Raw genomic sequence first — 26,728 nt, forward strand, 5'->3', positions numbered from 1 at the left:
ATGTCTGGAAAACTAGTTTGCATTGCTGATTTTGAAGAGTATGCTAAAAAATTCCTCCCAAAATCAGTGTATGATTATTACCGATCCGGAGCAGATGACCAAGAAACGCTAGCAGATAACGTAGCAGCATTTTCAAGGTAGGAGGATGATTTAAGGCTGGAGTGGGAGGGGGAGAGTTGTAAATTCTGCATTATTTGTAGATGTGGTGCAATGTTAGATTTTTCTAGGTGAACAAAACTCGATTTTTTTGAAATTCTTGGTTTTTATCAAAAGACTCAAATAATTCCTTTTCCGAACAACTGCCTCTCCCCTTTCACTCTCCACCTAACATTTTCTGTCAAAAAGCAGTCCCTAAAATCCATTAGCATCTTTTTAGCTTTACGTGCATTTTATTTCTTTTGTTAACATAAATTCTCTAAAGAGTCCTTCGACTCCAATATTTAATCAGCTGATGAAACTGTAACTTCTGCGTTTTGGGCTATAATGCCGGCAAGGAGTTCTTGTGGTGGGCTTGTACCCTTTAGGTCCTGAGTCGGTTTTCCCTTTTGCTTGTTCCTCCTGGACTGATTTAGTTACGCAGCCTTCCCTGGTAAGTGCTTGTACAACATTGCTAGATCAGAGCTGCATAGCCTACTAAAAAGCAGTTGCATATCCTAGCTCTGGAGCGAGCCGTGAAAGCCAAGGCTCAGTACTGGGTGGCTAAGCCGTGCCTTGGGGGGCCTCCAGCAGAAGGTCAGCCCTTCACCCAATGATGGGAACTATTATAAACCAGTCTTGACTTAGACTGGCCCCCTGTACTGTTGTCAAAACCTGAACTCAGGCCACCCTTTCCCTCAGAAGTACAAGGTCAACACAAACGAAGTCGGTGTTTGCTGTCGGATTCAGTGGAAGAACGTCAAAACTCGCGTCAAGTCAGCTGGCTCCATATCCCCTCAATCTCTGCCGCTGCTCTGCCCCCAGAGCATCAGCCCAAGCGCTGCAGGGGAAAGGCGGCAGCTGGAGGCTGATCGCTCGGCCTGGCTGAGCCCGGTCGAACTGCTTAAACGGCTGTTGGCTTCTCTTCCCTTCGGGTGCCCGGTTGGTGCAGACATTTAACTCCCCTGCGCTTGTCTTTTCTCATCTCTAAAGGCTTTGTCCTAAATCCCTCTGAGTCTAGCAAACCAAACCAAGATGTTTCCTATTTGTCTTTAGTCCTTCTCCCTCCCCATGTTGCTTTTCTGCTGTAGAGCAGCAATCCTACTTACCGCTCCAGGTGCCTTTCCATGGGCTGTGAGCAATTCAGCTGGAAATCCCATGCAACTTCAGGGCTGTAGGAAACTCTGTGGCAATTCATTTAGCGGGATCTCAAAGGTCAGATTGCAGCAATCAGCTCAGAACCTTAATTTTAGGGATATGTATAGAAAAGCCTTATAATGTCAGGAGAAGAAGAAAACTAACCTCCACTGTGACCACTTATTCCAGACCTCTTAGCTCCATGCAGAAGCCCCATCACGGACTGAATTCCCCTTGTGCTTGAGGCTGCTCAAACACAAGTTGAAGGACTGCTCTGGCTCTGAGGAGTAAATAGGAGCCGGAAAGGATGTAGTACCGCTCATCTAATTTTTTTATTTTTTTATTTTTAATGCTTCCAGATGCTATGATGTTATTTGCCCTCATAAAACCAAAATGAGATGTTAAGGACACTCAAAGGACGTGCTCAGAGGCAATAAACTGTAGACGTAGTGAAATTTTTACTAGTAACCACTAGAGCTAATCATGATTAAACAAAAATTGGATCTAAACTGCCCAGAGACAGGCTAACAAAAAACTGGGTATATCCGCTTGCTGTTTTGGTATTAGCAGACCATCATGTTAGTGGTGAGATAAGAGCAGCTCTGCTCTGAAGCTATTTCTCACTGCAGGGGCAGATTCCTCTGATAAGACGACCTCCTTGCATCGGGCCGGTCACCTGTGGGGTTCAGGCTCACCTCATCCTTCCTGGCATCTTCTATCATATTTTCAATAAAAGCCTCCAGTTTTAGGTGTTCAAAACTGCAGAGCTTGCAGGCAGCCTGGAACTGAAGGAGATATTAACCAGCAGTGCCTTGAACAGCCTGAGACATTAAAAAAAAAAAAAAAATTAAATTTGCCAGGTCCTGGTGTGGCCAAAAGGCCCTCGACACCGCATTCCTGCTCCTCAGCAGTGAAGGTATGAAGGGGATGGAAGCGGAGTCTTTGCTCCCCATCCCTTTGTATATTTGTCTTACAGAAAACAAGATCTAATTTCTGCAGTAGCTTTAGGCCATTTCAACGTCTTCCAAAAAGGCAGTTAATAAAATCTAAAAGACTGGACAAGGGGGTTTGCTCTATTAAATCATCAAACAACAGAACTTGTTGACAGCCAAAGAGAGAGGTCACGGGGCAGAAATGTTGAAGTCAAAGCTTTGCTTGTTACCTTTCCATCGCTCTACATCTACGTCTCTTTCTGGGTGTCCACCAAAGCACAGAAAAGTGCGGTGATGTGCTGACGGTCACCCAGCAGATCAGCGGGAGAGCTGGGATCAGAGCCTGAAACCCAGCTGCCCTGGTGAGACACACGGTCCCCTCCTTCCTGGTCACTGCAGCGCTAGCACAGCTCTTCAGTGAGGACGGGCATTGCAGCTGAAGTCATCTGCTGAGGCTTACCAGCTTTACCTGTATGAAGTGGAAAGGGTGCAGGGCTGGAGCATGGATGCAGTGATTTACAGCTTCGTGGACAAATGTGCTCTTTTATCTGTCTGTAACAAGGAGGAGATGATAGTAAAGGTGTCAGAGTTAAAAATAGCCCTTATGTAGCACTGAAAAACATAAGTTAAATCGTTCTCAACATTTCTAGTGCCTTCCTGTACCTGTCTTATTTGCAGACTGAAATATTTCTAGTAAGCACTTGCTGCCTGCAACCAGATGGACCTTCCTCTCTGCAAAGGTGACCCCTTTAATGGGCCGGTGAACCTTTTTGGAAGCATGTTGAGCACAGGGCTCCATGGGCTCGATCTCGATAGCTACAGCGGTTCCCACTTCTCGCTGCTGAGGACCAGGCACGGTGTGGGTTCCTCTTTCCTTAGCACAAGGCATGCTACAGTTAACCGTTTATTAGACCGTGTTCGCAATGGCTTCCTGGCAACACATCTAGAAAAGGTAGAAACCTGCTATAAAGACTTCACAGGATTTTGGTTTCTAAGACCTGTTTGTCACAAGCAACTTTTAAAATCTTTCTTTTTTTCTTTGCTGTTAGGAGAAGCATGGCCTAATGGTTAAGGATGCAGGACTGCTGCCCGCTCTGACTCTCACACAGTCCTCACGTGTCTCTGAGCACGTTCCTGGTTTTTCTCCCTGTTCCTGAGCGCAGCTTGTGGGTAAATATAAAGAAAGATGGACTTTACACCCCCGAGCCACCAAGATCACAAAGTCAGATGACTTTGTGAAAGAAACGAGTACGTTCAGCTTCATTTCCCATTGATTTCCACTGTCAGAAGCTCAGCTGCAGGGTTCAGCTTGATTGAAAATGTTTAGAGTTTACTCAAATATTTATAGATATATGTATAAATGTTTATGTTTAAAGGGAAGAGAAGAAAGCATGAAACCGAACCAGAAGCATGAATTGTTAGCCCGTATCTTTGTGGTGCAAGATTACTCGGGTGAGCGAGACTGCTAGGATGGATTGTATTTGGAGAAAAATCCCTCTTGGGTTTGTCTGTGAGCTCTTTATTTTTTTTTGGCAACCGAATGGTTGCATTTATGAAGAAATAAATAGATTATTATTAAGGACTGATCTAGCAAATGAATGGTAGTTTTGATAGATGCTGGAATACCTTTGGAATGGCCCATGCAATTTTTGGAGCAGTGCAATCCATACTCGTTAGATTATAAAATGAATGTCCTGGCCTTTTGACAGCACTGGAGCTTGAAGTACTTTGGACCTGTAATCAGATACCAGAGCATAAAATGTCTCCAAAGGGCCAGTGTTTAAGATGAGGTTAACACCAGGTACAGTAACTCTTCTCTAGCTTCCAGCTCTTCTGGGATTGAGGGAGGAACTGGAGGTCGCGTTTCAATATTGGTGTGTTCCTGCTAAGGCCAGATAATTATTTTTTTATTCATGGTTTTCAAATGACGTGGAGACGGCACTGGCTTAAGTGAGGCATTAAGGCCAGAGAAGATGATTTGGGATGTCAGAGCATATGTTACTCCCCGTGGCGTCTGACTGCATTCACCTTGCATTTGCTCTGCGTCCTGAAACACCGCGTGTCCTTCCCGCACCGTGCTGTCTGGCGATTAAATTTACTCTCAAGTTGTCAAGGAACCAAGGGGCCTGAATGGAAAATAGATTTTATGACAAAGTCGGGACGCCTTTAGCTTGATGGCATTCAAGAAATCAATCTGAAATCTCCCCTCTCGGCATTTTAATGAAGGGGGACGTCTGTGTGTGTAGGAACACGTTTCTGCTAATCCGCTGTGACATGTTCTACCACTGACTCCCCGGCGGCCTTTGGAGAAGATGCATTTTGTTGTCGTGTATGAGGAACAGCAGTTGCTTGTTTATCGGTGACAGCATCGATGCGTATTTTTCTGCAGATGTATCGTCTTGTAGCTAGGTATTAAGGGCGTTAAAATGACTGGGCACATAAATAGTTTAAGTACTGGTTAAAAAAGCAAGGCTGAGAATGTGATTGGGGTCAAACAAGCATGTGAAGTTGTAGGGGGGAGAAGAGGAAAGGAATGCTTGCAATAATAAGTTGGTTATGTCTCTGCGATGTCTTTCACCTCGGATTCGCAGAGTGCTGCAAAAAGAGTCATCGTGTGGATGGCAAGACATCCTGGGAGAGAAAATTGATTTTCCTCAAGCAAGAGCAGCTGTTGCTTGGCCTTGCACAGCACCAGCACCTGCCCCTGAGGATGGGAAGTGGAGCTGTAGGGGAGATTGAAGTAGCAAAGTGGGTTGCAGTTGGGATGGAGACTGCCTGAATGCTGTGTCCTTGCCCAAACATGCCGCTTGTGATGCGGCACGAAGGGGTTATTTAGCACGGACTTGGAAGGGAAACAAGAAGAGCTGCTTCAAAATGTGTTGCAGTTTGAAAATTTCAGCATTTTTCACAGCTTAAAATGAGTGGGGAAAACAGTGAGTGCTTCCCTCTTACCCAACTGCAAGATAATTTACATTCTGAAATTTTTTAACATAGAGGCAAAAGGAAAAAAAAAAACCTGCTAATCCCCCTTCCTGTCCTTTCATCCTTCTTTCAAAACAGTATTTAGCTGGAGTGCTCGCTGCCTTCCCCACTGCGGCATCTCCCCGCTTCCAGCTGGGAAGAAAGATGCACTCACTTGCAATTGCTGATTGCAGCACGTGAGCGTGGACTTGGCTGGAAAAAAATGTGGGTGATGAGAAGATGAATTTAAAAAAAAAAAATATATATATACAGGGTTTTTACAAAATATCCAGGAAATATTTTCACTCAAAGACTTGGAGGAAGGAGGTGGTGTGTGGCACCTTAGTGAATGCACGCTCCGGTTAGTGGGAAACACTGCTCCTGGGTTTTGCTTGCTGCTTTGAGGGCATTTCCCTATGGCTTGTCCAGAAAATGCCTCACTTCAAGTGTCCAGCAAACTCACAGCTGAAAAAACCCATGTTTCCAAAGCAAGATCAGGTTTTATTTAAAGACTACGATACTAAGGTAGTGATTCCTTTTGGTGTTTTTCGTGGGACCCAGTAAATACTCAGTTCTGAGTATTGATTTGACGTTGGTCGAGAGGATGCGACCTGATAAGGTGCGAGGGGAAGAGAAGGCACAGAAGGCATCGGAGGAGACGTTTACGTTTAAAGTCTGGGGCTAATGAGCCGGAGGACCCCAAAAAGCTCATGGACGGAGTAATTTGGTGGCACATAAAGGTGAGCGGGAAGGAGGCTGTTTATCGCTGCTTGAAACGGCATCATTTTTCTTGCATACGCTGTTGGGAGGATTTTTGCTCTTTCTGTTTCTTTTCCCAAGCTAAAAGCAGTACAGAAACATTGGTACTTCAGGACTGATCCTCATGCGCGTGCTTTGAGATGGAAGTGGTTTGCACCAGGTAAAAATCTGACAGGTCCGGGACAGCAGAGAAACTAGGAGGCTGGGGAAGAAGGAGATACTTCACATCCTTATGCTTTTCAGTTTGACCGTAAAAGTGAGCAAGGTTATTAAAGGATTTTTGTTTTCTTTGTATTTGCTGGGAAAAGATGTCTCAGAGCTGGGAGAAAGCCTTCGGAACGAGGATTAGGAAGAAAGGGGGAGGAAAAAAAGTCATGTTTTCTTTGTCCCACCCTCAGCCCATCCTCCCCGAAAAATAACAAGCGGATACAATAGCATGAAAACAAGCCTGAGGAGACATACTTGCAGTGTGTGTCTTGGCATGGAATAATACAGCTGACTCCCACAACTACACATCTCCTTCCAAGCATCATAACCATCTTTCTCTTCCCTGGGGAGTGCTTCCTGGAGAGCTGGCATGACCCGGTGCTCTAGGGCTTCAGAAATTTGGGTCTCATCCTGGCTCTGTCCCAGGCTTCTTATGAAAATGTCTCTTGATCTTTCTATAAAATGAAGAGATTGTGTCTTCCCCCCTCCCCCCCCCCCCAACTTGTTGGCTTAATATGCAAGCTCAAGCTGACCACTACTCGCTGTCGGAGCACAGTCTGAGGGTAACGGTGGCTCTGGTTGCCATCTGCTTGCTCGTAATAATACCGTCAGTCTCAGGCTTTCTAGTGCTGAGCAGGTAGTCAGGTTCAGCAGTACCAGAGCTTAAGCTTTTAATGATTTTCTCTAATTAAAATTCAGTAGCCATCATCTAAAAAGCGCAGAGTGCTTTCGGAGGGAGGGATGCCTCAGAGAGAGGTTGATGTGTACCCTACCACCGCTTGCAGAGAGGGTTTGGCCTGGCTCAGCGCACACCCGTGTGGAGAGGCAGCCCCTGCTATTGCACACCCTCCTGTGGCTTGCAGTAACAGTGACCGTGCTGCAACATCCCCTGGATGCTGAGAAAAAGTCCAATTTCACAGGTACCCCCAGGAATGCAACCCTATTAAGATAGATTCGGATACTGCGGTGTCATCTAGTCGACCCGTAAGAGGGATCGTGATCCTGTTGTGAGGGGAACAAACCCATAAATTTCTATGTGTGCAAGCGTGTGACGTCCAGCCTGACTGCACTAAATTGTAATTTCAGATTAAGTGTGTTTTAGTTTGCTCTGTTTTGGAGTCAGCTTGCATTTGTACCCGGGCCGAAGACCCCAGTGGAGAATAAAGCCCAGCTCTGGGTTGATGTGGTTTCTGGCAGACACGTTGAGGGCAAAGCAAGGTCGGGAGTGGTTGAGCAGATGCTGGGCCACGTCATTCAAGGACTAGATTGTAATTTGCCCTATTGGGAAAGCAGTTGTGCTACTCGGTCTTTTCCTGCACCAAATTACAGCGGCCACATTTGGTTTTTTCCTGGAAGTCTGGAGTCCCTGTGGTACGATGGGCTGTCTCTGGGGCTGCAGCTGTAGTCCCAGGGACTACGTGTTGCACAGCAGCCGGCGACTGCTGGGGACGGGACCTCTCTGAGCAAAGCGACTCAGTCTCTGTGCCGGCGGAGATGCGGTGCAGTGGATTTCCACACTCCCCCGAGCTGACGAAAGCCAGGGCAGCCATCCTGCCCACCCGCTTCCCATGTGGCAGCTCGTTTCTGTGTAGCGTCACTGCAGAGACCCGTAGCACAGGGACAGGGAGGGCTAAGCGTGCTGGCCAGGCTAGTTTTATCCAAAAATCCTGTGTGTCTTGGCTCCCTAGTCCATAGAAGTAATAACTGAGGGGGGCTGATGACTTCTCTTCCCGCACACCTTCTGTCATCCAGTTCTGCCCCAAGGCATTTGAGGAGGCTGAGACTCACCGTGAACCTTCTTATTTTGCAGCTCCTATCTTTTCTTTCAAATGGTAGCAGCCAATAATGTTCAAAGGCTCTTTGCCCCTTTCACCCTCCATGGACATCACAGAATCGTATGGGTTGGAAAAGACCTTTAAGATCATCGAGTCCAACTGTAAACCTAACACTACCAAGACCACCACTATACCATGTCCCTGAGCACCTCATCCAAACGTCTTTTAAATACCTCCAGGCATGGGGACTCAACCACTTCCCTGGGCAGCCTGTTCCAGTGCTTGATAACCCTTTCAGTGAAGTAACATTTCCTAATATCCAGTCTAAACCTCCCCTGGCACAACTTGAGGCCATTCCCTCTCGTCCTATCACTCATTACCTGGGAGAAGAGACCAACCCCCGCCTCTCTACAGCCTTCTTTCAGGCAGTTGTAGAGAACGATAAGGTCTCCCCACTTTGGTCCCTCCTTGCCCGCTTCCTCCTGGCTTTGTGCGTTTCATGGGTCCTGCTGCACCTCTGGGCCACGCAATGAGGTTCTGCTCCAGCCCCAACACGGCTTTCACCGTGTTTCTCCTGGTGAAAATTTGCTCTTGCCCATTAGGAACTGTAAATAACCCCAATGATGCAGGTTTTTTATTCTCTTTATCTGTGTCTGTATCAGATGGAAGCTGTACCCCCGGGTGCTCAGGGACGTGTCAGTAATGGACCTGTCAACCTCAGTCTTGGGGCAGAAAATCAGCATGCCGGTCTGCGTCGGAGCGACTGCTATGCAGCGCATGGCTCACGCTGACGGAGAGACGGCTACTGCTAAAGGTAAACCGCACAAAGTCCCGCTCGCAGTGAGTTAGAGAAGAACAGAGAAATGCTGTGCCTGCTGGTTGTGAAGCCTGGCTTGGTTTCTTGCTCCTGATGCTGTGGCCAGGATGGGTTCGAATTGCTGCTCAGAGTAATCGGGTTTATTTTTGGTTTTGTGTTTTACTGTTTTCCTTTGCCTGTTTTGTGTGCGGGTTCTCCCTCGCTATAAACAGGGATGAGAAATGCAGTGTGCAATGGGGAAATTTTTGAGGGAAATTGTTTGCAAGACATACAAAATGGAAAACTACATTTATCTATACATCTGTCTATGCATTCTATAAATATAACTATATATATAGTCATGGCAACATTCTTCCTGTTACAGAACTGCTGCTAGAAATTCAGGAGCCTTTGCTCGTCTGGGAAAAATACTCGCTTTGAAGAGAGCTCTTTGAGTGCATCCCAGGGAGCCAGCGAGATAAGGGGCCCTCTGGGCTAGATGCTGCACAAAGACGTTGCCAGAATGGAGGCCGCAGCCTAAAAGGCTGCGGGAAATGGGATTTTAACCAGAATACAGATGTGAAACTGTTTCTTACTCCTTTAACCTAAGCTGCAGAATGACACGAAATCTGAGAAAGGTCACACGGTGTGCCTGTTGCATACAAACAGCATGGGGCTGCGTGTTTCAATGCTCTAGCACTGAATGAAGAAGGATACAAAACCTAAATAGGCAATATTTAAAAAAAAAAAAAATCCTGTGCATGGCTGAGCTATTAATCTAACAGCGTTTCCATGACCAATGCAGCAAATGCTAGTGTGAAGTGAGTCTAATTACCTGCCCTGCCGCGGGAGCTGGTCTCAATTCTCATTAAAAAGCCACGTCGCTGCGATGTGCACGGTGACGGGCTGCAGCACAACTCCAGCAGCAATCTCTGTAAAAGCAGATTTATCTGATTTTAGAGTATGTTTGGGGATACATTTTTCCCTTTCCCAAGAGATTTATTAGGAAGCCAAAGATTTTATGCCTATTGTATGTGCAGGCGCGTTCCACACGATGGAGCTCGAATACCTTGAATTGGTTTGCAAAGCGGCATCTGGTGGGACGCCTTGGTGCTGTCCTGTCCTTTGGCAACTCTTGCGGATTATTTCTGGCCCAGGTTATGCTGGGAGGAAACTCTGAAGCATTATACTGTTAAGTGCCAACGTATTAATGCAATATTAAGAGCAAGATTCGAAACACACAAAATTCAGGATGTTCCTTAGCAAAAATTCCCACCGATGCCACGGCCCGGCCACGTTTTAAGGCATAAATCTATGATGGCATGTAAAATTGAGTGGCACGATAAGGCTGACTACCAGGGCTGAGTTATGGTTGCGGGAGATAACTTAATTTTTTAATTTCCTGACTTTTGTGCACTTACATTTTCAAACTTTAACATATGATTATTGCATTTAATGTTCTTGGGATTTCAAGCTAGGAGAGCTTGGTGTACTGGCAACAGTTTGGATGTGTGGTCAAATAAACATATCCATAGGAATTGGTAAATTTTTCATCGCTTTCAAAGGAGAGCGTAATTAAAATCACACCCTCTGTATTGCATTAACATTCCTTGCAGAAAAAATACGGCTTCAGTTTTGTGCTCTGTTAGAGGTGGAGTGGGGCATTCGGTGCCAAGCTTTTCATTTGACCTTATAAGACGACAGGGACTAGCTGTAAAGTACACGGTTGGCTTAAAGGTTCCCTTAAACTTGGGACATTCGGGATCAGGGGCTTTGCTACATCCAACTCCTCTTAAACTCTGTGATATCTCTGAAATATAAGCGAGCAGGTTGTTGGTTGCTTTAAATCAGCTTTTGCTTCAGCTGCACCTATTTACACAAGCCAAGGAAGTCTGATCTATGGTCTTGTGGCTTTTTGCAACGCCTGGCATACTTTGTAAGCTTGACTTTCAGCTCAGGTGTGTAGGAAGCGACGTACGTGGTGATGCTTCTGCTGTTGTGAAGATCCTTGAAAGCATGGCGTGGTCTGAATCTTGCCCCTTCCCAGCTAGGGAAGCAGGCGTTGTGTGCCCCGGCTCGTGTCGGGGGGCACGGCAGCTGCCCAAAGGAGCACCCACAGTGTGCACGTGCGTGCCCGGCCACTGCTCAGCAGGTACCACAAGCCACATATCTGCCTGGTTGGGGTTAAAGCCCAAGAGATAATCTTGGGTTCACGCCATCCTTACCTGCAGAGCAGGGTGGTGCAGTAGCAATAACAGCTCCTTCCCCGACCTTTTTGTATTTTGAGAACAATGCCTGATCCTGCCAAGGAATTCCCTTAAGCAACAGCATTTTGCTTTGAACTGCTCCGCTCTTCCAGCGGGTTTGCCTGCAGGTTGCAGTGTAAATGTCCTCTCTAGGGACGAGAGCATGTCATGGTGTGTCTTGTTAGGTAAAACTCCCTGCCCTCATGACCCCTTGCTTTGGGGCTTGCTGGGGTTTTGGGAACTGCTGCCCCTCGCTGCTGCTCCTCCTTGAGGGATGCTCTCCTGCAGCAACCATGCTGGTGGAAAGGAGCATGCATCTTACCCGAAATAGGGTAAAGTCTGTCAGCTTGCCTTAAACACACCTTCATTGACAATTCTGTTCATTAGTAAAGGATCTTTTTTGGGAAAAATGTTCAATTGTAATTTTAAAAGTTGCTGGTGACAGACCATCCAACACAACGTAAGTTATTCCAAAGTTTAACTCCGCTCTGAGCAGAATAAGCTGTAATCGTGGTCAAAACTTGTACAGCTTCAAATCCAGATGTGGGATTTACTTATGCTTCTGTTAGCTAGACTTAAAAAAAAAAAAAAAGAAAAAAATATTGTCCATATAGGCTATAATAAGGTTGCTCCTCAGTTTTCTTTGACACGTCTAAATGGGCCTGCAGTCCTTCCTTATAGAGAAAGCTCTCTTGTCCTTGAAACAATGTCACAGACCTTGGTAGTTGTCCCAGTTTTTCCAGGTCTTTCTTCAAGTATATTCCCTAGCATTTTAGTTGTAGTTCATCAGTGTATGTGGCAATTTTCCAAATAATGGTTTTTCTGTTCAGTAGAAACTGCAAAATTGGGAGGAAAATTGTTTTGGATTAACTGAAATGTTTAATCTGATCCAAAACGCAATGTTTTATTTCATTTTCCTACTAGCTAATGCTTTTAGCCATAGTTCTATTCTGAAACAAAAGTATTAGCTCAGAAGAAAACATTTCCATTTTGAAAATATCAACACATGACATTTTGACTTAGGTGAATTTTTCTCATCCTTCCCACTCCAATTTCAACCTCTTTAACTAAAAATATTTGCCAAATTTGATGAATAATCTTAGCCACCACTAAAGAGCAAAGGGCTGTTCTCTAAACAGTTTTCAACAGAACTCTTCTGATTCTACATGATTTTTTTCTGCTTGTCCATCAGAAGATTCACTATTCCTCCACGCAAAGACATTCATTTGCCATCCCGACTTCATGCTGTGCTTGCAAACCAGCGTGATCCCCGTGTCGTCTGCCTGAAAGTGCAGTACTACTCATGCTCCTGTAAATAGGACCCACCTTCAAGTACAGAGAAACAAAATCTTGTGCACCATCCAGCTGCTGAGCAAGAAATAGCAATTTTTTGAAACCTTAATTGATTATAAAGAGACATGTAGCATTGTTTTATTGAGATTTCTATTCTGTTTATATTGCTGCTAATTGCATAATGCTCTCTTACTGACCGACTACCTTATATTCTCTTGTTTTAGCCCAGAAAGCAGTATTGCAATACCTGACTTCTCTCTTACTTGCTGAAAATCAGGCTGAACGGCCTGATTGTGTTCTTGGCCAGATCTTTTGAAAGCTTTGAATGCTAGTTGCTCAGATGTGGTGTTTGTACGTTCACCCTCTGCAACTGCTCTCAAACAACTTTGAGTTATTGCTGATGCAAGAAGGGTTTCACCATCACCTGTGATGTGACTGCACCATTTGCTTTGCCAAAGAGAGAATAGGAATATTGACTGAAAAGCATTCTTTTCCCCGTTTCAGTTGAGTTACTGGCAGCTCTATCCTTTCCACTAGAGAGGGAGCAACACCTTTTTTCCTTTGGCTCTTAAGACTTCTACCGTGCTTTTTGTTTGCTTCGCTGCTGCTGAGCATCTGAATTCAGGTTCCTTGTGCTCGTTGGACATGCCCGTGACTGTGAAACAGGGATTTTGCAATCTGTCGCTTTTCATGCTCTGCCACGGTGAAAATAGCAGGACTTTGTACCCATCTTTCACCTGTTACCTATGTGGTGTTCCAAAAAAAAGAAAAAAAAAAGTTAACTGTGAGGTATGACTACTCCAGAGTCACTGAGAGGACAATATTCACGTGGGACAACATGGCCTGGACTGACCTGGCCCTGACTCCCCCCAGAGACCAGTATGGCCAGGGGACTTTCTGCTGCAAGTGTATGCAGGCAGCCTGGCACGACAGCCCTCCTAGACCAGCCAGATCCATTTTGGCCAGGCGTATTTTTCCCTGCTGCCTGCAGCCTTCCTGCACAGCTGACAAAATGCATTGTGTCAACAAAATGATCATAGGCACAACTCGCACGCAGGGTTTTGTAAGGGGTAAGTGAGGTAAGGCTGGGCAGGGGATTTCTCAGCCAAGTGTGTTTCGTCAAGAGAGTAATGTCAAGTACTTTAAACAACTCTGTTTCTTAGGAGATGCAGCTCCAAGAACACAGCTACTTCTCTTGAGAAATACCACTGTGCCAGGAAGACATCGTGTTGATCCTATGTAATGTCCTCTGTCCCCTAACTTGGGGACAGTGGATTCACTGGTGGATTCAGGGAAGAATGACCACGGTGGGGCAGTTCGGCTGCCGTGCTTCAGAGATGCCCCTAAAAGGGAAACGATGGGAATTTGCACAGCTAGAGAAAAATAGCAAGAGTTCCCATTCCCATACAAGGTAACCCTGACAAAATATGCCAGCTTAAACTGGGCTCTTCTCCAGTGTCCTGCCCTGAAGTATGTTGCCTCTGGGTTGCCCATAGGGACAAACTCCATACCCTTCCCATACCAGTTAATCGAGTAATGTCCCATCAGAGGTTGGAAGGAGACTCTCAGATTTCAGGATGAAAAAAGGGCTAAAAAATGTTATCGCTCTGTTCTCCTGTGGACTTCCCAAGTGGGTCCTGTGCCATGGTCAAACGTGATTTGTTGCTATGTAAAATACTTCAGTTGAATTCCCCAAGAATGAGGAAAGCCCCATTTTTTTGAGGTTTATATTCCCTGGTGCGAAGATATGTCCTTGCTCTGGGCTTCCCTGGGCTAACGTACAGGCAGGTAGCAGTGGGGCTGAGGCACCTGCACCCACTCAAGGCAGCTGCGGAGCAAAGGCTGTGTGAAGCTCCCCTCTCCTAGGCACCCCGCCATATCCCAATTCTAGTTGCATTTGGCCCTGAAACAAGGTGGAGTACAAATAACTCAAAGCTTTATCGTCCTGATATTGAAAACTTCCCCAGCCTCCTGTGTGTGGCTACTGCCATGCTCTCTGCGCTGTCATTGACCTCAATGGGAGCCTGCAGTCTGTACGAAGGTAAATGTATGCTTTGGGCAATGCTCGGGATTAAAAGAAGACCGGGGGGGGGGGATAAAAAGAGACTAAAAGCAATCTGAAATGGCATGAGGAAAGGCTGGTTTACAAAAATCTGATGTTTAAACTCTGGCAAATGTCACATATTGCCACAACAGTGTCCCACAGGAATATGGACCCAGTCCTGATTTCTAAGAATGATATTTGCAGCACCCTAAAACTGAAGTGTAAAATATAGTTGTTGGAGGAAATGAATTGCTTCTGTTTTCTTCAACTGCAGCTAAATGTGCAAGAAATGGGAGTATATTTTTAGCAAAACCTGATTTGAGGTAGAAGAAAAACAGAACCTGGCAACACTTCAGGACTATGTATCGTGTTTTTGAGGGTCTAGAAAATTGTCAAAATAAGCTTTAAAATGATCAAGATAAAGCACAGATCAGCTAACACTGGAACCTGGAATCTCTAACTTTGAAAAATTTTGTGTGTGTGAACTTTGAATTTGACCGCGCAGATCCAAAATATGCATGTTGAGCTGGTGCTTTACCAGAGAGTTGTTAACTTTACAGGATAGACGAGAGGCATTTGTGAGTGTGCTTGCGTGAAAACGCCATAACCCAGTTTGGGATAGTTGAACTCTGATTGAACCAAACTGCTTAAATCTAATCTTAAATAAGATGAAAGCAGCATCTTCTCTATTGCCACGTATGCAGATAAGCTGAAAGGATACGGTATTATTTTGTGCGTTAAATCTTCCATTCACGAGTATATTTTATCGTGCAGTTTGTATTTTAACTTTTGCAACTATTCCTGTGTCTGTAGGGCTGTAGAGGTAGACTTGAGAATAGAAGTAAAAATGGAAATAAATGGATACCTAAAGGCAGATTGAACCATAACATTTACATTTTTCCCTTATCTGATCTGAGGGTTTTGCAATTGCTGGGTTAGCAACCCTCCCTCTCATTCACGAACTCATATTTGACAGAGCAACAGGAATGTGGATCCCTTGTTTCTTAGCATTGGTTAATGGACTTGATTTGGCAAATCATTTATTATGGGATTTGCGGTAACCCGCCACAGCTGATTTTAAGAGGACTTTAGGCATTCAGTATGCATGGGTTCTTCAGAACAAACTCGCTTCTAGGAACCTAGTCTGTGAGAGGGAACTCTTTCCAGTAATTTTAAGGGGGCAAAGTAAATGGCTAAAATGTAGAGTGTTTTGGTTCATCGCTACGGTATTTCCACTGATTGAAAGCTGCCTGGTGGCTGTGGGAGGGTGTAACCAATTTGTTTGAATAAGCTGTTCATAAGTTTCCACTCTGAGACTTGTAATCCTTATTTAATAAAATGTTGTCATAAAGACCACTTTTTAATTCCTCGATGGGCTGGAGATGACGTTTTAAAACAGAGGTCCATTTACATTAAAAATATGCATACTGCGGTAGACCAAGAAAAATAAGGCTTTATATAATATTTTTGAGTTTTACAGTGTGTTTTCCTTTATTTTACATTAAGTGACAGATTACTCCAAAAAGAATAAGTGATAGATTCATAAAAATATAATTGCATGAGGTTAGCCGGTTTGTAGTCCAGCCCTGGTTGGAAATCGCCCCTGAGGAGGCAGCCGGCACAGAGCCTCCGGCTGCTTGACCCCATCTGGGATTACTGGATGACATTTAACCTTGGGGCTGCCCACACCTCGGGAGTGATTTCACTCCACAGCTTTTGAAGATAAAAGAGGAGGGAACAAAACACATAGGGCATGAGCACCCATCTCTTTGGTCTCAGCGGAGACTTTGGAGACCACTTGTCTGTTGTCCTGGCTCATCTCTGTATTTTACTTTTGGGGTCTTCTGGGTGGGGACTGCCATTTGGGATGTGTTTCTCCCACTCTCAGCGAGACCAGAACGTCTACTTTTTATTGCCAGAAGTGTGAAGCTTTATGTGTGGGGTCCCTTTCCTTCAGGCCACGAGACGGGAGGTGAAGGTGTTGAAGCAAAGTGGAGCTTCCCCCTTGAGCCTTTAAATAAGGTGGTCTGCTGGACTGTGTCCTTCTGTTTTATTATGCCCTGAAATGCTCTGTAGGGATTACAACAGGCACTTGCTAGAGGAGCACTTCAAGAAACATAGGTTTAATGCTAGTGAATATTTTGGGGGTGGGAGAAAGCAGCCAAAAGGCCATGATCAAAATGCTCAAGGCAGGGTGTGTGGCAGTGGTGAGGAGGACTGAAGAGCAATGTTGAGAATGACAGAGCTGAAACATTGATCTGCAGCGATGTGGCAGTGTACAAAAAGTTGGAAGACTTAAATGCATTTTTTTTTTTTAGGTCATTTAAAACTCTGCATGTGTGTGTATGTCCTTAAATGTATGTGCCAAAATTTCTGACAAGTGGTAGCCAGACGCTAGGGGCTTACAAACAGGGTCCCCATAGGATAAATAATTATTAATATGGGTTAGGCTTAGTTTGATTATATCATCTTTTCTTTCCAGTATTGGAGCAGGGATCATCCCAAACAGTGTGCAGACAGCACTTGCCAAAAATTTGCCTATAAACACAGAGAATAAGCCAGAGAGCTCTCACAGCAGCCCACCGCTGTTAGTTACTGCTAACCATTACTGTAGCATTCCCTAGAAGGCTGAAAATGTGTTAAGGCTGAGGAAAGGCAGTGTGAAATTATGTGCACCAACACACTCTCATGAGCCAAGTGCTCCTGTTTACAGGAGCCTCTGTTTTTGGATAATCCCAAATATAACCTTGTGTTCCTCCAGCCTGCCAGGCAATGGGGACAGGGATGATGCTGAGCTCCTGGGCCACCTCCTCCATTGAAGAAGTGGCTGAAGCAGCTCCAGCTGGCCTTCACTGGCTGCAGCTTTACGTGTACAAGGACCGGGAGGTTACCCAATCCCTCGTGAAGCGTGCAGAGAGAGCAGGTTACAAAGGGATCTTCGTGACGGTGGACACACCATTCCTTGGTAGGCGCATCGACGATGTGCGCAACAAGTTCCAGCTTCCTCCCCACCTCAGGTAGGTGCCTGCTGGTGGGATGCGGGACGGGCGCATGGTAGTGCTGTGGTCACCATGAAGTGCTGTGGGGAAAATCTGTCTCTGGCACAAGGAATTTCTTCCAGGTGCCACATACCACACTGGGTGATAACACTGAGGAACTGAGCACATATCTCTTGCTGTGCTTGGGCTATCATCTTCTTTGGGTCAAAACTAAGCTTTCTTGGCTGTTTGCAGACTGTAAAAGACACTGCATGCCAGGCAACGTGAGGCTGCAGACTGATGAAGTTAGAGAGATGGGGCGTTTCTTTGTACACCTGTCAATATATTCTTGGATGTCTTCAAAACTCAGCTGGACACAGCCCTGTGCAACCTGCTCTGACTTTGAACTTGGATCCAGCTGCAGAGTTGGCTGTGCTCTGAATGGGGGCCTGGACTAAGCGGACCAAGGTCCCTTCCAACTGATCTTATGGTGCCTTCTAACCTATGTTACTCTATGACACTGCACTGGGTCCAGGGCCATGTTGCTACTGACCACGGAGCCCCTTTCCAAGCAACTTCACGTCTTCTTTTACTCAAATACAGAAACACATGGGTATCAGTCTTTCTAATCCTTCATGAAGGCAACTTCTACCCCCATGTGTGTTTTGGGACATTTTCTATACTTCAGAAGAATTTGTGGCCTCATGATTGACTTTGGCACTAATTCTAGTTCCTCTCTACTTCAGCATTTAATTTTAACAGAGTTATCCAGCAGTGTTGTAAGGGCAATGATTTCACTAGCCTTTTGCAAATATAAATTGGTAGACTGTAGAGACCACCCTAATAAGCATATGCTGAAGTGCTGGCACAGTGTTAGCAGCCAAGGATGGGCTGGAAGACTATTTAATGGATGGGTTATCCAGGACTTGGGTTTGCAAAATGGAGCTAAAAATCTTGCAAGAATCTTGCAGGTAGGTCTTGGCAGTGACCACAATCTGCCACAGCATATATTAAGACTACTGTATTTGCTCTTATTCAGAGCCTGCAAATGAACACAAAAACGGAGAGAAAACAAAATAAAGTATAGCTGAACATATTTGGAAGCAGATTAACTTTGATTTGAGTTCTGGGTGAAAGCTAGTTTTGAATACTATCAATGGATCTGAAGTGCTCTTCCTATGTCTCCTAAGACTGTTAAGTTATACTATGTACATACCATATGTAACAAGTATATAGCAAGAAATATAATATCACATCCTAAGGTCTGTCGTCTTTTTCATAATATTCAAATTGAAGGTAAGCCATGGGACTCTGCAATGAATCGGATTCTTCACCTCGCAGGCAAAAAAACCTCCAGAGCTTGGGGTGTCAGATCTCCCCCGTACACTTGTACTTGAAACTAATAGATGATATGATGAAGGTTGACAGAGCAACCTTAACTCTGCCTATGATTTCTGTATCTTATGAGGAAAGCACTAGAAAACAAGAAATCCCTGACAAAAGTAACATTAAAATGTGCCCCATATAGTAATCCTGCTACAGATCTGTGATTGACAAAACATTATTGATACACACTGTCATTTTACCTAAAAAAAAAATTAAATAATTCTTTAAGTAGCTTTTCTTAGGGGCAGTATCATTTTAAGGCCTGGGGTTAGAGTTTTTGAATGCGAGTCAAATAACCCAAAAATATTTGAGGAAAGCGATAGAGCATTTCTGAAACACTTTGACCCCACCTGACCGAACTGTAACAAGGTTTTGTTTGAGTGAACCATATGAAATAATATGAAGTTGGAGTAATCTTTAAAGGTTCAAATTAATCACTTCAGATTTCAGAATGATCCTGGGACAGTGTTTTGTTGCAGAGTTGGCAGTGAACTCTCCTAGCGTGGGGCTCTGCTCATTTATGTGATAACTTTTTCTTGGCTTCAGGATTTCAACAAAGTTTCAAAGCAACAACAAGGTGCCATTGTGCTCAGAAATGTATGTAAGGCAACATTCATTCAAGTGTTGATCTGCATTTCACAGGCCAAGAAAAACAACAGTTATTTATATAATCTTATCCATGGTTCTGTTTTTCTCTGGGTACCCCACCCTCCACAAACCAACAGCTGAAAAGCTCTGTCTTGCTGAGAGCCTGCTCCTTTCTCATTTTCTTCTGGGCCTGGAGCTGAACAGAAAAACCAGGCATGAAATCAGCAGTGAAACTAGCCAGTTTCCATGCAAAAAAACCCCATGCATTTCCCAAAATGTGGAATATGAGTATAAAATAGCGCAATGTGGAACGAGACACAGTTTCCAGAGAACAGAGCGATCAGCCTTGTGTGGGACAGGGGTGTCCTTGGTGGCACCGGTGTTGCCAATGGTGGCTTAGTGCTTGTGAGCATGCAGGGGCTGCTTCAGCTTTCTAATGCAAGCACAGCCTCAATTTCTCTATTTGCACTCCTTTCCTCTTCTCCTGCGTTGTGTAGTAAGGCTGTGAACTCTTTGGTGCAGTGGCTGTCACTTATCATTCAGTTCCTAGAACCTGTGAGATTGATTTGGTGCTGAAGAGCAAATAATAGCTAATGTTTTCCTATGAACTTAATTTCCCCCCCTACATTTTACAAGGAAACATACAAAAAAGACACAAGGTGAACTGGCTGGATGTTGGTTTTGTCGGACAGATGAAAATTCTGAATTCTTTGCAAGGCTTCATGCAGATCCATTTAACTCATGAAGCTTAACAAAATTTCTCTTCCTTCTTCTCCCCTCCCACCTACCCAATCCCCTATTCCATCCAGTAGCTGAATTCTCTGGATTTGGAAAAAACCCCAAAACAAACAAAAACAAAAAAAACCCCACCAAAAACTAAACCCAAACTTGCTGCATGAAAGCTAAGGGGATTTTTGCTGGTAAGTAGGCGTGCACTTCTTGACTTCAGTGGGTCCTGGGTTATGTCAAGCAAGACTGATGTTCTCTTCTCACATCCAGCCTGTACCACTCTAGGGTCTGAATGTCCTACAGCCTCTGATGCATTTATTCTCACAGTGCTCCTGGCAGATACTGTTTTTCCTATTTTATGGTGGGAAACTGAGGCAAAAGGAGTGGCTACATGTAATGCCCAAAGTCATGTGGGAGGTCTATAGGAGGACAGATGCTTGAGCCCAAATTAATGCTGTCACTGCTGGGTTTTCCCTCTTGATTGTGGATTTGATGCTGAACCTTTAGATTTTGGACTTTATCCGATTTCTTTTGAAAGCACTAGGACTGTTGCCTTGGGCCAGAGAAACTCGCACCAATGTTATCAAATGCTTTGCCAGCCAAAGGTTTTGGCTTACTAAGGACTGGGATCTGATATGCTGGGATAGGCTTTTTTTGCTCCTGCTCTGCAGTACCGCAAAGGTTTATCATAGATATATTGAATGCTGGCCTGAGGGACTGATTCGTGGCTACAATGAATCTTTCTCAGACTGTTTTTCTATGTCTTTTGTTGTTTTAGATTAAAAAACTTTTCAACCAGTGACCTGGCATTCTCCTCAGGGAAAGACTTTGGAGAAAATAGCGGACTGGCTGTGTACGTAGCCGAGGCGATTGATGCAACCGTCAATTGGGAGGACATCAAATGGCTTCGAGGGCTGACCTCGCTGCCCATCGTCGCAAAAGGAATCCTCAGGGGTGCGTAGTTCTGCTGCTTCCCGTGGGTAAGGCGAGGCGTCCCTTCTCGCGGAGGCGCCAGGGAAGGAAAAGTGCTCGTGCTGGGGAAATTTCTGTAGAATTGCATAGAATTGCATTACTTGTTAACAGCAAGCATCCCCTTTGCTGATATGGAATATGGTGGGATGCACGTTCATATTTCCATGCTGTGCTAAGTAGGGAAGATTTGCCAAAGCAGAGCCAAAAACAATCAAAGGGAAAAAACCTTCTCTTCCTCATGCATGGTTAGGAACCCAGCAACCCAGATACTTGCAGAAGCAGCTGCTTAAATAAGTACCTGGAGCTGTCAGATGGTTTATATGACTGCTACAGGGTGTGTCTACCTTGATGTTCATTAGGTAGGGACCAGAGCTACTGATCACTTAAACTAGTTGGTTGGTTGGCTGGCATCGCATCGGTTATATCTGAAATTGGATGCAGCCAGGAAGACTGAACTTGCTCTGTTCGTTGCGCCTGTAAACTCTAACTCTGATCCGAGTTGTACGCTATTTAAAGGAAAGCTGGATTTCCATTCTGTCAAAAGAGCACTGAGCACAGTGAAGTGGTTTCACTAAGTATGGATTATTACTGTAATCATGCTGATAATTTTGGCTTGGAGAAAATAATTTAGCAAAATAATTTCTTAGTGATGAGTTGTGGGACACAGTAGAGGAAAAAAAAGGCTAGCAACCAAAGTGGCTGCTAATCCAAAGTGGTAAAATGTTCTGCTCCAACATTTCAAATTACTTTTCTGGTCTTATTGCTTAAAGAGACAACTCTTTTCTGTGTTGAGATGGGGCCTTGGAAGGATGAAGCCCTAAGGTGGCTTTGCATTAGCTGGCAATGTTTTTTCAGTGATGCCAAAATTTCCCTCATTGTGATGTCAATAAGCTCCTAGTTATGGAAAGGCATATCTTGTTTGTTTGGGTTTTTTTTCCTAGCTGATGATGCTAAAGAAGCTGTAAAGATTGGGGTAAATGGTATCCTGGTGTCAAATCATGGAGCACGACAGCTTGATGGGGTCCCTGCAACTGTAAGTACTGGTGCTAATATGCACCAGTAGTGTCTGGTTTTCTCTACCTTTTGGCTTCTTGTTTGCTTTCTCTGAACACATGGTAGCTGGAGGAAAAACCTGTAAATATGTATGTTATATGCCTTAACCCATGAGCAGTAATCTCTCTCCAGTTCTCTATGTATGTCACGTCATACTCTGAGTTAGACACAGCCTCCCCTTGGTCAGATCAAACAAAAAACCACAGGAGGGTTTACATGTGGCTGTTTCTTCAAGCTACCTGGGCACCCTGTCCTTGGCTGCAGCACCCTGCATGGAAATCTAGAAGACCAATTTCAGATAGTGTATTATTGTCAGGTAAATGTTTAGAAATTGGAAAGTCTTTAAGAAAATTTTTCTAGTCTTCTCTTATTTCTCCTTTCTCATCCTTTTTGAAAACTCCCTGCTGCCATTTGCAGTTCACTGAAGGTTGTACTAGAGTTGTTTCTCACTTTTAATATTCTTCAGAGACTTCTGAAAAATTACAGTGTTACAGAACAGCTAAAGGCAGAATGAAACTCTCCATTTTTCTCTTTTCCAACATTTTCACCTTTGGAAAAGGTACAGGGTGGTTAAATTACAGTTTTTTCCTTTTTCCTTTTCCTTGTTGTGCTATCCTGTGCCTTTTCCAAAGGTGAAAAGAGATTTGAGAAGTTCTCAACTGGCAAAAAAGAAAGAAGTAAAGGAAAATGAAAAAGTACATGTTCAGGCTGAAGGAAAACCCCCCAAATTCCAGTCATCACTCACCCTTCTTCATTTGGTGTGGGAAAGCTGCGCAAGTAAAAAGAGAATGAAAAGGAGGAGAATCAAAGCCCAGTTGTGACTGTTTCAGTATTCCTAATGTGTCCTTGATGAAAAACCTCCTGTTTTCCACGATTATTTTCTGAAGGGAGAGGGGGATAGGTAAGTCCGTTTTCACAGTGTTTTGCATGTGACGTCTTATCTGCTGGGCTCTGCTGTCCCACTGGCATGTCCCCCACCTCCCCTGGAGCACTTCTGCTCTCTGCTTACCTCCTTGGGGGCAGCTGAGGATTTCCCTAGCCGAATTCCTTCACCCACTGATTTTCTGAGGTCTTCACATGGACCCATTGATCTCCTGGTTGCGTTGGCTGGTTCTTCACCAGCCAAGCCCTGCATTGGGTAGCCAAATGCCAGCACAAATGGTTTTCTAAATGGTTAATGAAGTTGAGGCATCGTCCTCTGAGTTGAGGCATCGTCCTCTGAGATGCTCTTGCCTGACTCTCTCCAGGTACTCCTGGGGACTGGTAGGAAAAAGACCCCCTGATGTCAAGACTTCTTCAGTGTCAAAAGAGAGACTGCAATTTTTCTTTTTTCAAATGCAATTTTGTGCTGTTGGAGAGTTTGCAGCTATTCAGTTTTAGACACCTTAAGGGGAACTGAATTTTCAGAGTGTGGATGCCTAATACTTCTGAACTGAATTTTTCTTCTTTAACTTCTGTCCTCTATCTTCTTGTCACCTTTTGAGAATGTATTCCCCAATTTCACTAAGAGCATTTGAAAATCTTGGGCAAATCTGTGTGTGAGGTAATCCAACAGGAAGAATGTATGAGGATATTAAAAACATCATTTTGAAGAATGAGAAATCTCAAGAAATGTGAATTAATTTTTTGCCAACTGCAGCAGAACAGAAATTAAACTTGCAAACTACTTGTTATGAGTTACTCCTTTGCAACATGACAGTGCAGAGGAGAAGGCACTATTAAAACTGATGTGTTCACTAGATTTCATCATACAAAACTACATTTCACAATGCACTTTTTGTCATGTGAATATCTGTATCGGATCATGCTAAATGTTTCTGTTTTAGAAACATAATTTGCTTTAATTTCATGGGTTTTCAGAACGTGAGCTGAACCCAAGCTGGTTAATATTTCTAGTGTCTAGTTACACATTGAGGAAATCTGTTTTAATTATGGTTTGCATCATACTTTAGTTATTATAGCACTTTAATGTTGGTACAGTTTGTCAGGATGTAGAAAGTGGTCTCTGTTTATGGAAACAGATCGAAAATATGTTTGGCAAGAGAGCAAAACCAAAGGGAGGGGAAAAAAATCACAGCAAGTGCCAAACTTCAAGAAAATTTTAATCCAAATCTGAAAAAACCCTGCACTTTCAAGTTTTTTTTCCTTCCATCTCCTAGTCATTTTTTATCCATTAGGAAGGAAATTAATTACATCCGTATTTGAAAGACATGAATTTGTGTGCCTTTTGTCTTACTACCACACACTGTTTCCAGTCTCCTTAGTACTTGGCTTCCAGTTTTGTGTCTTTCCTCATTTTCATGAATAGGAACTAATTAGGCGTTACAGGAACAGTTGCCCTGTAATTAATGCTTGAGGCTTGAATTCAGGAGGCTCGTATCTTTGATAGGACTTCTTGCGTGGTGTGGACATGTTACTTGACTGCCTGGTTACTTACTTGTAACTTAGGAACAGTAAAAATCCTTTTCCCCCTTACCTTTATCACTGGTGTAGGGGATAAGTAGAGCTTGGTGAAAGTAACATATACGTGCATTAAAAGAAAGCATTTCCCCCCTTGCTCAAAACTCAGAGGAAAGCTAATTTTTTCCTATGTGAAGAAGTTTCCTCTACAATTATTCCTGTAATTAAGATGTATTTTCAAAAGGAAAAATATATTCATTAAAATTTTTCAGCCAACTCTAAGTTCCTCAGGGCACATCTTTCTCTTACTCTATGTCTATAGGTACAATGCCTGCCTCTGGGCTTCTGGATGCTAGTTGACCCTTGGTAAAGATGAATAATGAATTTTAAAAAGAAAGTGAAATTATTTAAAAAGTGACAGTGATTCAATTTCATCTCCAAACTAGCGAACACTGGAAGTTTGGGGGGTAATATCAAGGAAAGGCCTCCTCTGTGCTTGCTGTTCCTTATATTCTTCCCAAGTATCTGATACTGGCTTGTGTTGGATACATGTCATGGGATCAGATGGACATTTTGTGTGACCCTGCTGATTCTCATTCTATTTATGTGACTCTCCAAATAAATTTGACCTTTGTGTATATCTGCTAACGTGCTAAGTCACTACTGTTTTTCAATACAAAGCTGTGTTATTTGTGCATACAGTTAGGCATGCAATTGCTCATTTAGCTTCTTTAAAGCTTGGATCCTGTACATAAGGGTTCATTCAAAAAATAAATAGGGTTACAGAAGCAGACAAGATGTATTTCTGGTTTCAATCTTTTAGATTGATGTCTTGCCTGAAATCGTTGAGGCTGTGGAGGGGAAGGTGGAGGTGTTCCTAGATGGTGGTGTAAGGAAAGGCACAGACGTTCTCAAAGCATTAGCTCTTGGTGCCAAAGCTGTATTCATCGGAAGACCTCTCATCTGGGGCTTGGTTTATCAAGTAAGTTAGAAAAAGCTCAAATTTCTGTTTTTAGATACCTAGACTAGCTGTTTAGGCTTAGTGTACGCGTGTGTGTATATGTGTGCACATAAGGGTGCGTGTGTGACAGTGTCTGTGTATATCCAGACCATCTAATCTAAAATTTACTATGACAAGTACTCAGGAGTTACGGTTGTGCATAAAACTTTGTTGGCACACGTATACGTGTCTGTATCTACACACATGAGCCATATGTACACATAATAGTACATATTGTCTCCTAATCTCCTAGGGTGAAGAAGGAGCAAAAGAAGTTCTCCAGATGCTGAAGGAAGAGTTTCGCCTGGCAATGGCACTGGCAGGTGAGACATCAACATTTCCTCTCAGTAATAATCACCTCTGTTTCGCATTTCCTCATAGCTTTCATTTGCCCTGGGCAAGATGCTGTAGAAACCCACAGAAGGGAGACAGAAATGTCTGCAATAAAAACAGATTAGGCTATGCAGAGATGGGAAAAGGACTTGTTGTTATCCCTGTCTTATAGATGGGGAACTGAGTAGCTTAAGTAAAAACACGTATGTTTTTTCACAAGGAGAGCAATAAATCTGCGGAAAAGTAGTGGCAAACCCTTGGTCACTAAGGGGTGGATTTCATCTGACAGAATGTAGATTCCTATGGGATAGGAGAAGAAAAGGCTTAGAATGGGATAGAAAAGCAGGGCTTTCAACTGATATGTAACTTTTCCTTCAGGATGCCGGAGAGTAGAAGAAATTGGCAGGACACTGATACGAAGACATCAAGTAGTATTTTCCAAGATTTAGGTCTGAAGACTATTGCCTCGTGTGTTGCCTGTTGTGCAGAAAGTGTGCTACCAGACAAAAAGCAACTGTGTTCGCTCCTTGGGCCTCATCCTGCAATCCTGACTGAGAAGGGGTGGTCTGTAGGAGATCACTTGTTGAAGAAAGTACTTGAAACAAGTTTTACAGGTGTTTCTGTATTCTCCTAGGCTCTTAAGGAAAGCTGCTCTGCTGGGAGTTGTGATTAGAGATGGGCCTTTATACAAGACCAACATAGATATTTCCAAGTGTTTTGCAACAAATGCTAATATTAACTTAAATGCCTGGAAGTAACTTCGCTGTTAAAATGAAACTATAAACTATAAAATGAAACTAGAAATGCTTTGATAGCAAACAGCTATCAAAATGCAGAAATGTAAAATGTAAAAGATACTTCTTGCTCACTGTTTTGAGAAACTGCACTGTAGATAGTAGAGATTAAATCTTGCTTTCTTATGAACATAGTGTCACTTCCCTAGCCACTGTGTGCTATTACTTTATAAGCATGTGGGCTTGTAGTATGTAGGCTGCAGGAGCTCA

At 43.9% G+C, this 26,728-nt stretch overlaps 1 protein-coding gene across 1 annotated transcript; it reads left to right on the forward strand.

The window, feature by feature from the left end:
• Nucleotides 1–26,728, forward strand: HAO1 (hydroxyacid oxidase 1). The gene is made up of 8 exons (XM_075497488.1): nucleotides 1–137; nucleotides 8,569–8,720; nucleotides 17,047–17,302; nucleotides 20,745–20,920; nucleotides 21,880–21,971; nucleotides 25,215–25,373; nucleotides 25,645–25,714; nucleotides 26,103–26,728. Exons 1-8 carry the CDS (start codon nucleotides 1–3, stop codon nucleotides 26,171–26,173), a joined length of 1,113 nt encoding a protein of 370 aa, XP_075353603.1. The 3' UTR covers nucleotides 26,174–26,728.

This window comes from Mycteria americana, chromosome 3, assembly GCF_035582795.1.
Source record: "Mycteria americana isolate JAX WOST 10 ecotype Jacksonville Zoo and Gardens chromosome 3, USCA_MyAme_1.0, whole genome shotgun sequence".
Lineage (NCBI taxonomy): Eukaryota > Metazoa > Chordata > Aves > Ciconiiformes > Ciconiidae > Mycteria > Mycteria americana.

Coding starts and splice junctions, on each gene's coding strand:
- HAO1 (XM_075497488.1), top strand. CDS start 1: ATGTCTGGAAAACTAGTTTGCATTGCTGATTTTGAAGAGTATGCTAAA. Junction 25,374..25,644: donor TCTGGGGCTTGGTTTATCAA/GTAAGTTAGAAA, acceptor CTAATCTCCTAG/GGTGAAGAAGGAGCAAAAGA. Junction 25,715..26,102: donor CCTGGCAATGGCACTGGCAG/GTGAGACATCAA, acceptor CTTTTCCTTCAG/GATGCCGGAGAGTAGAAGAA.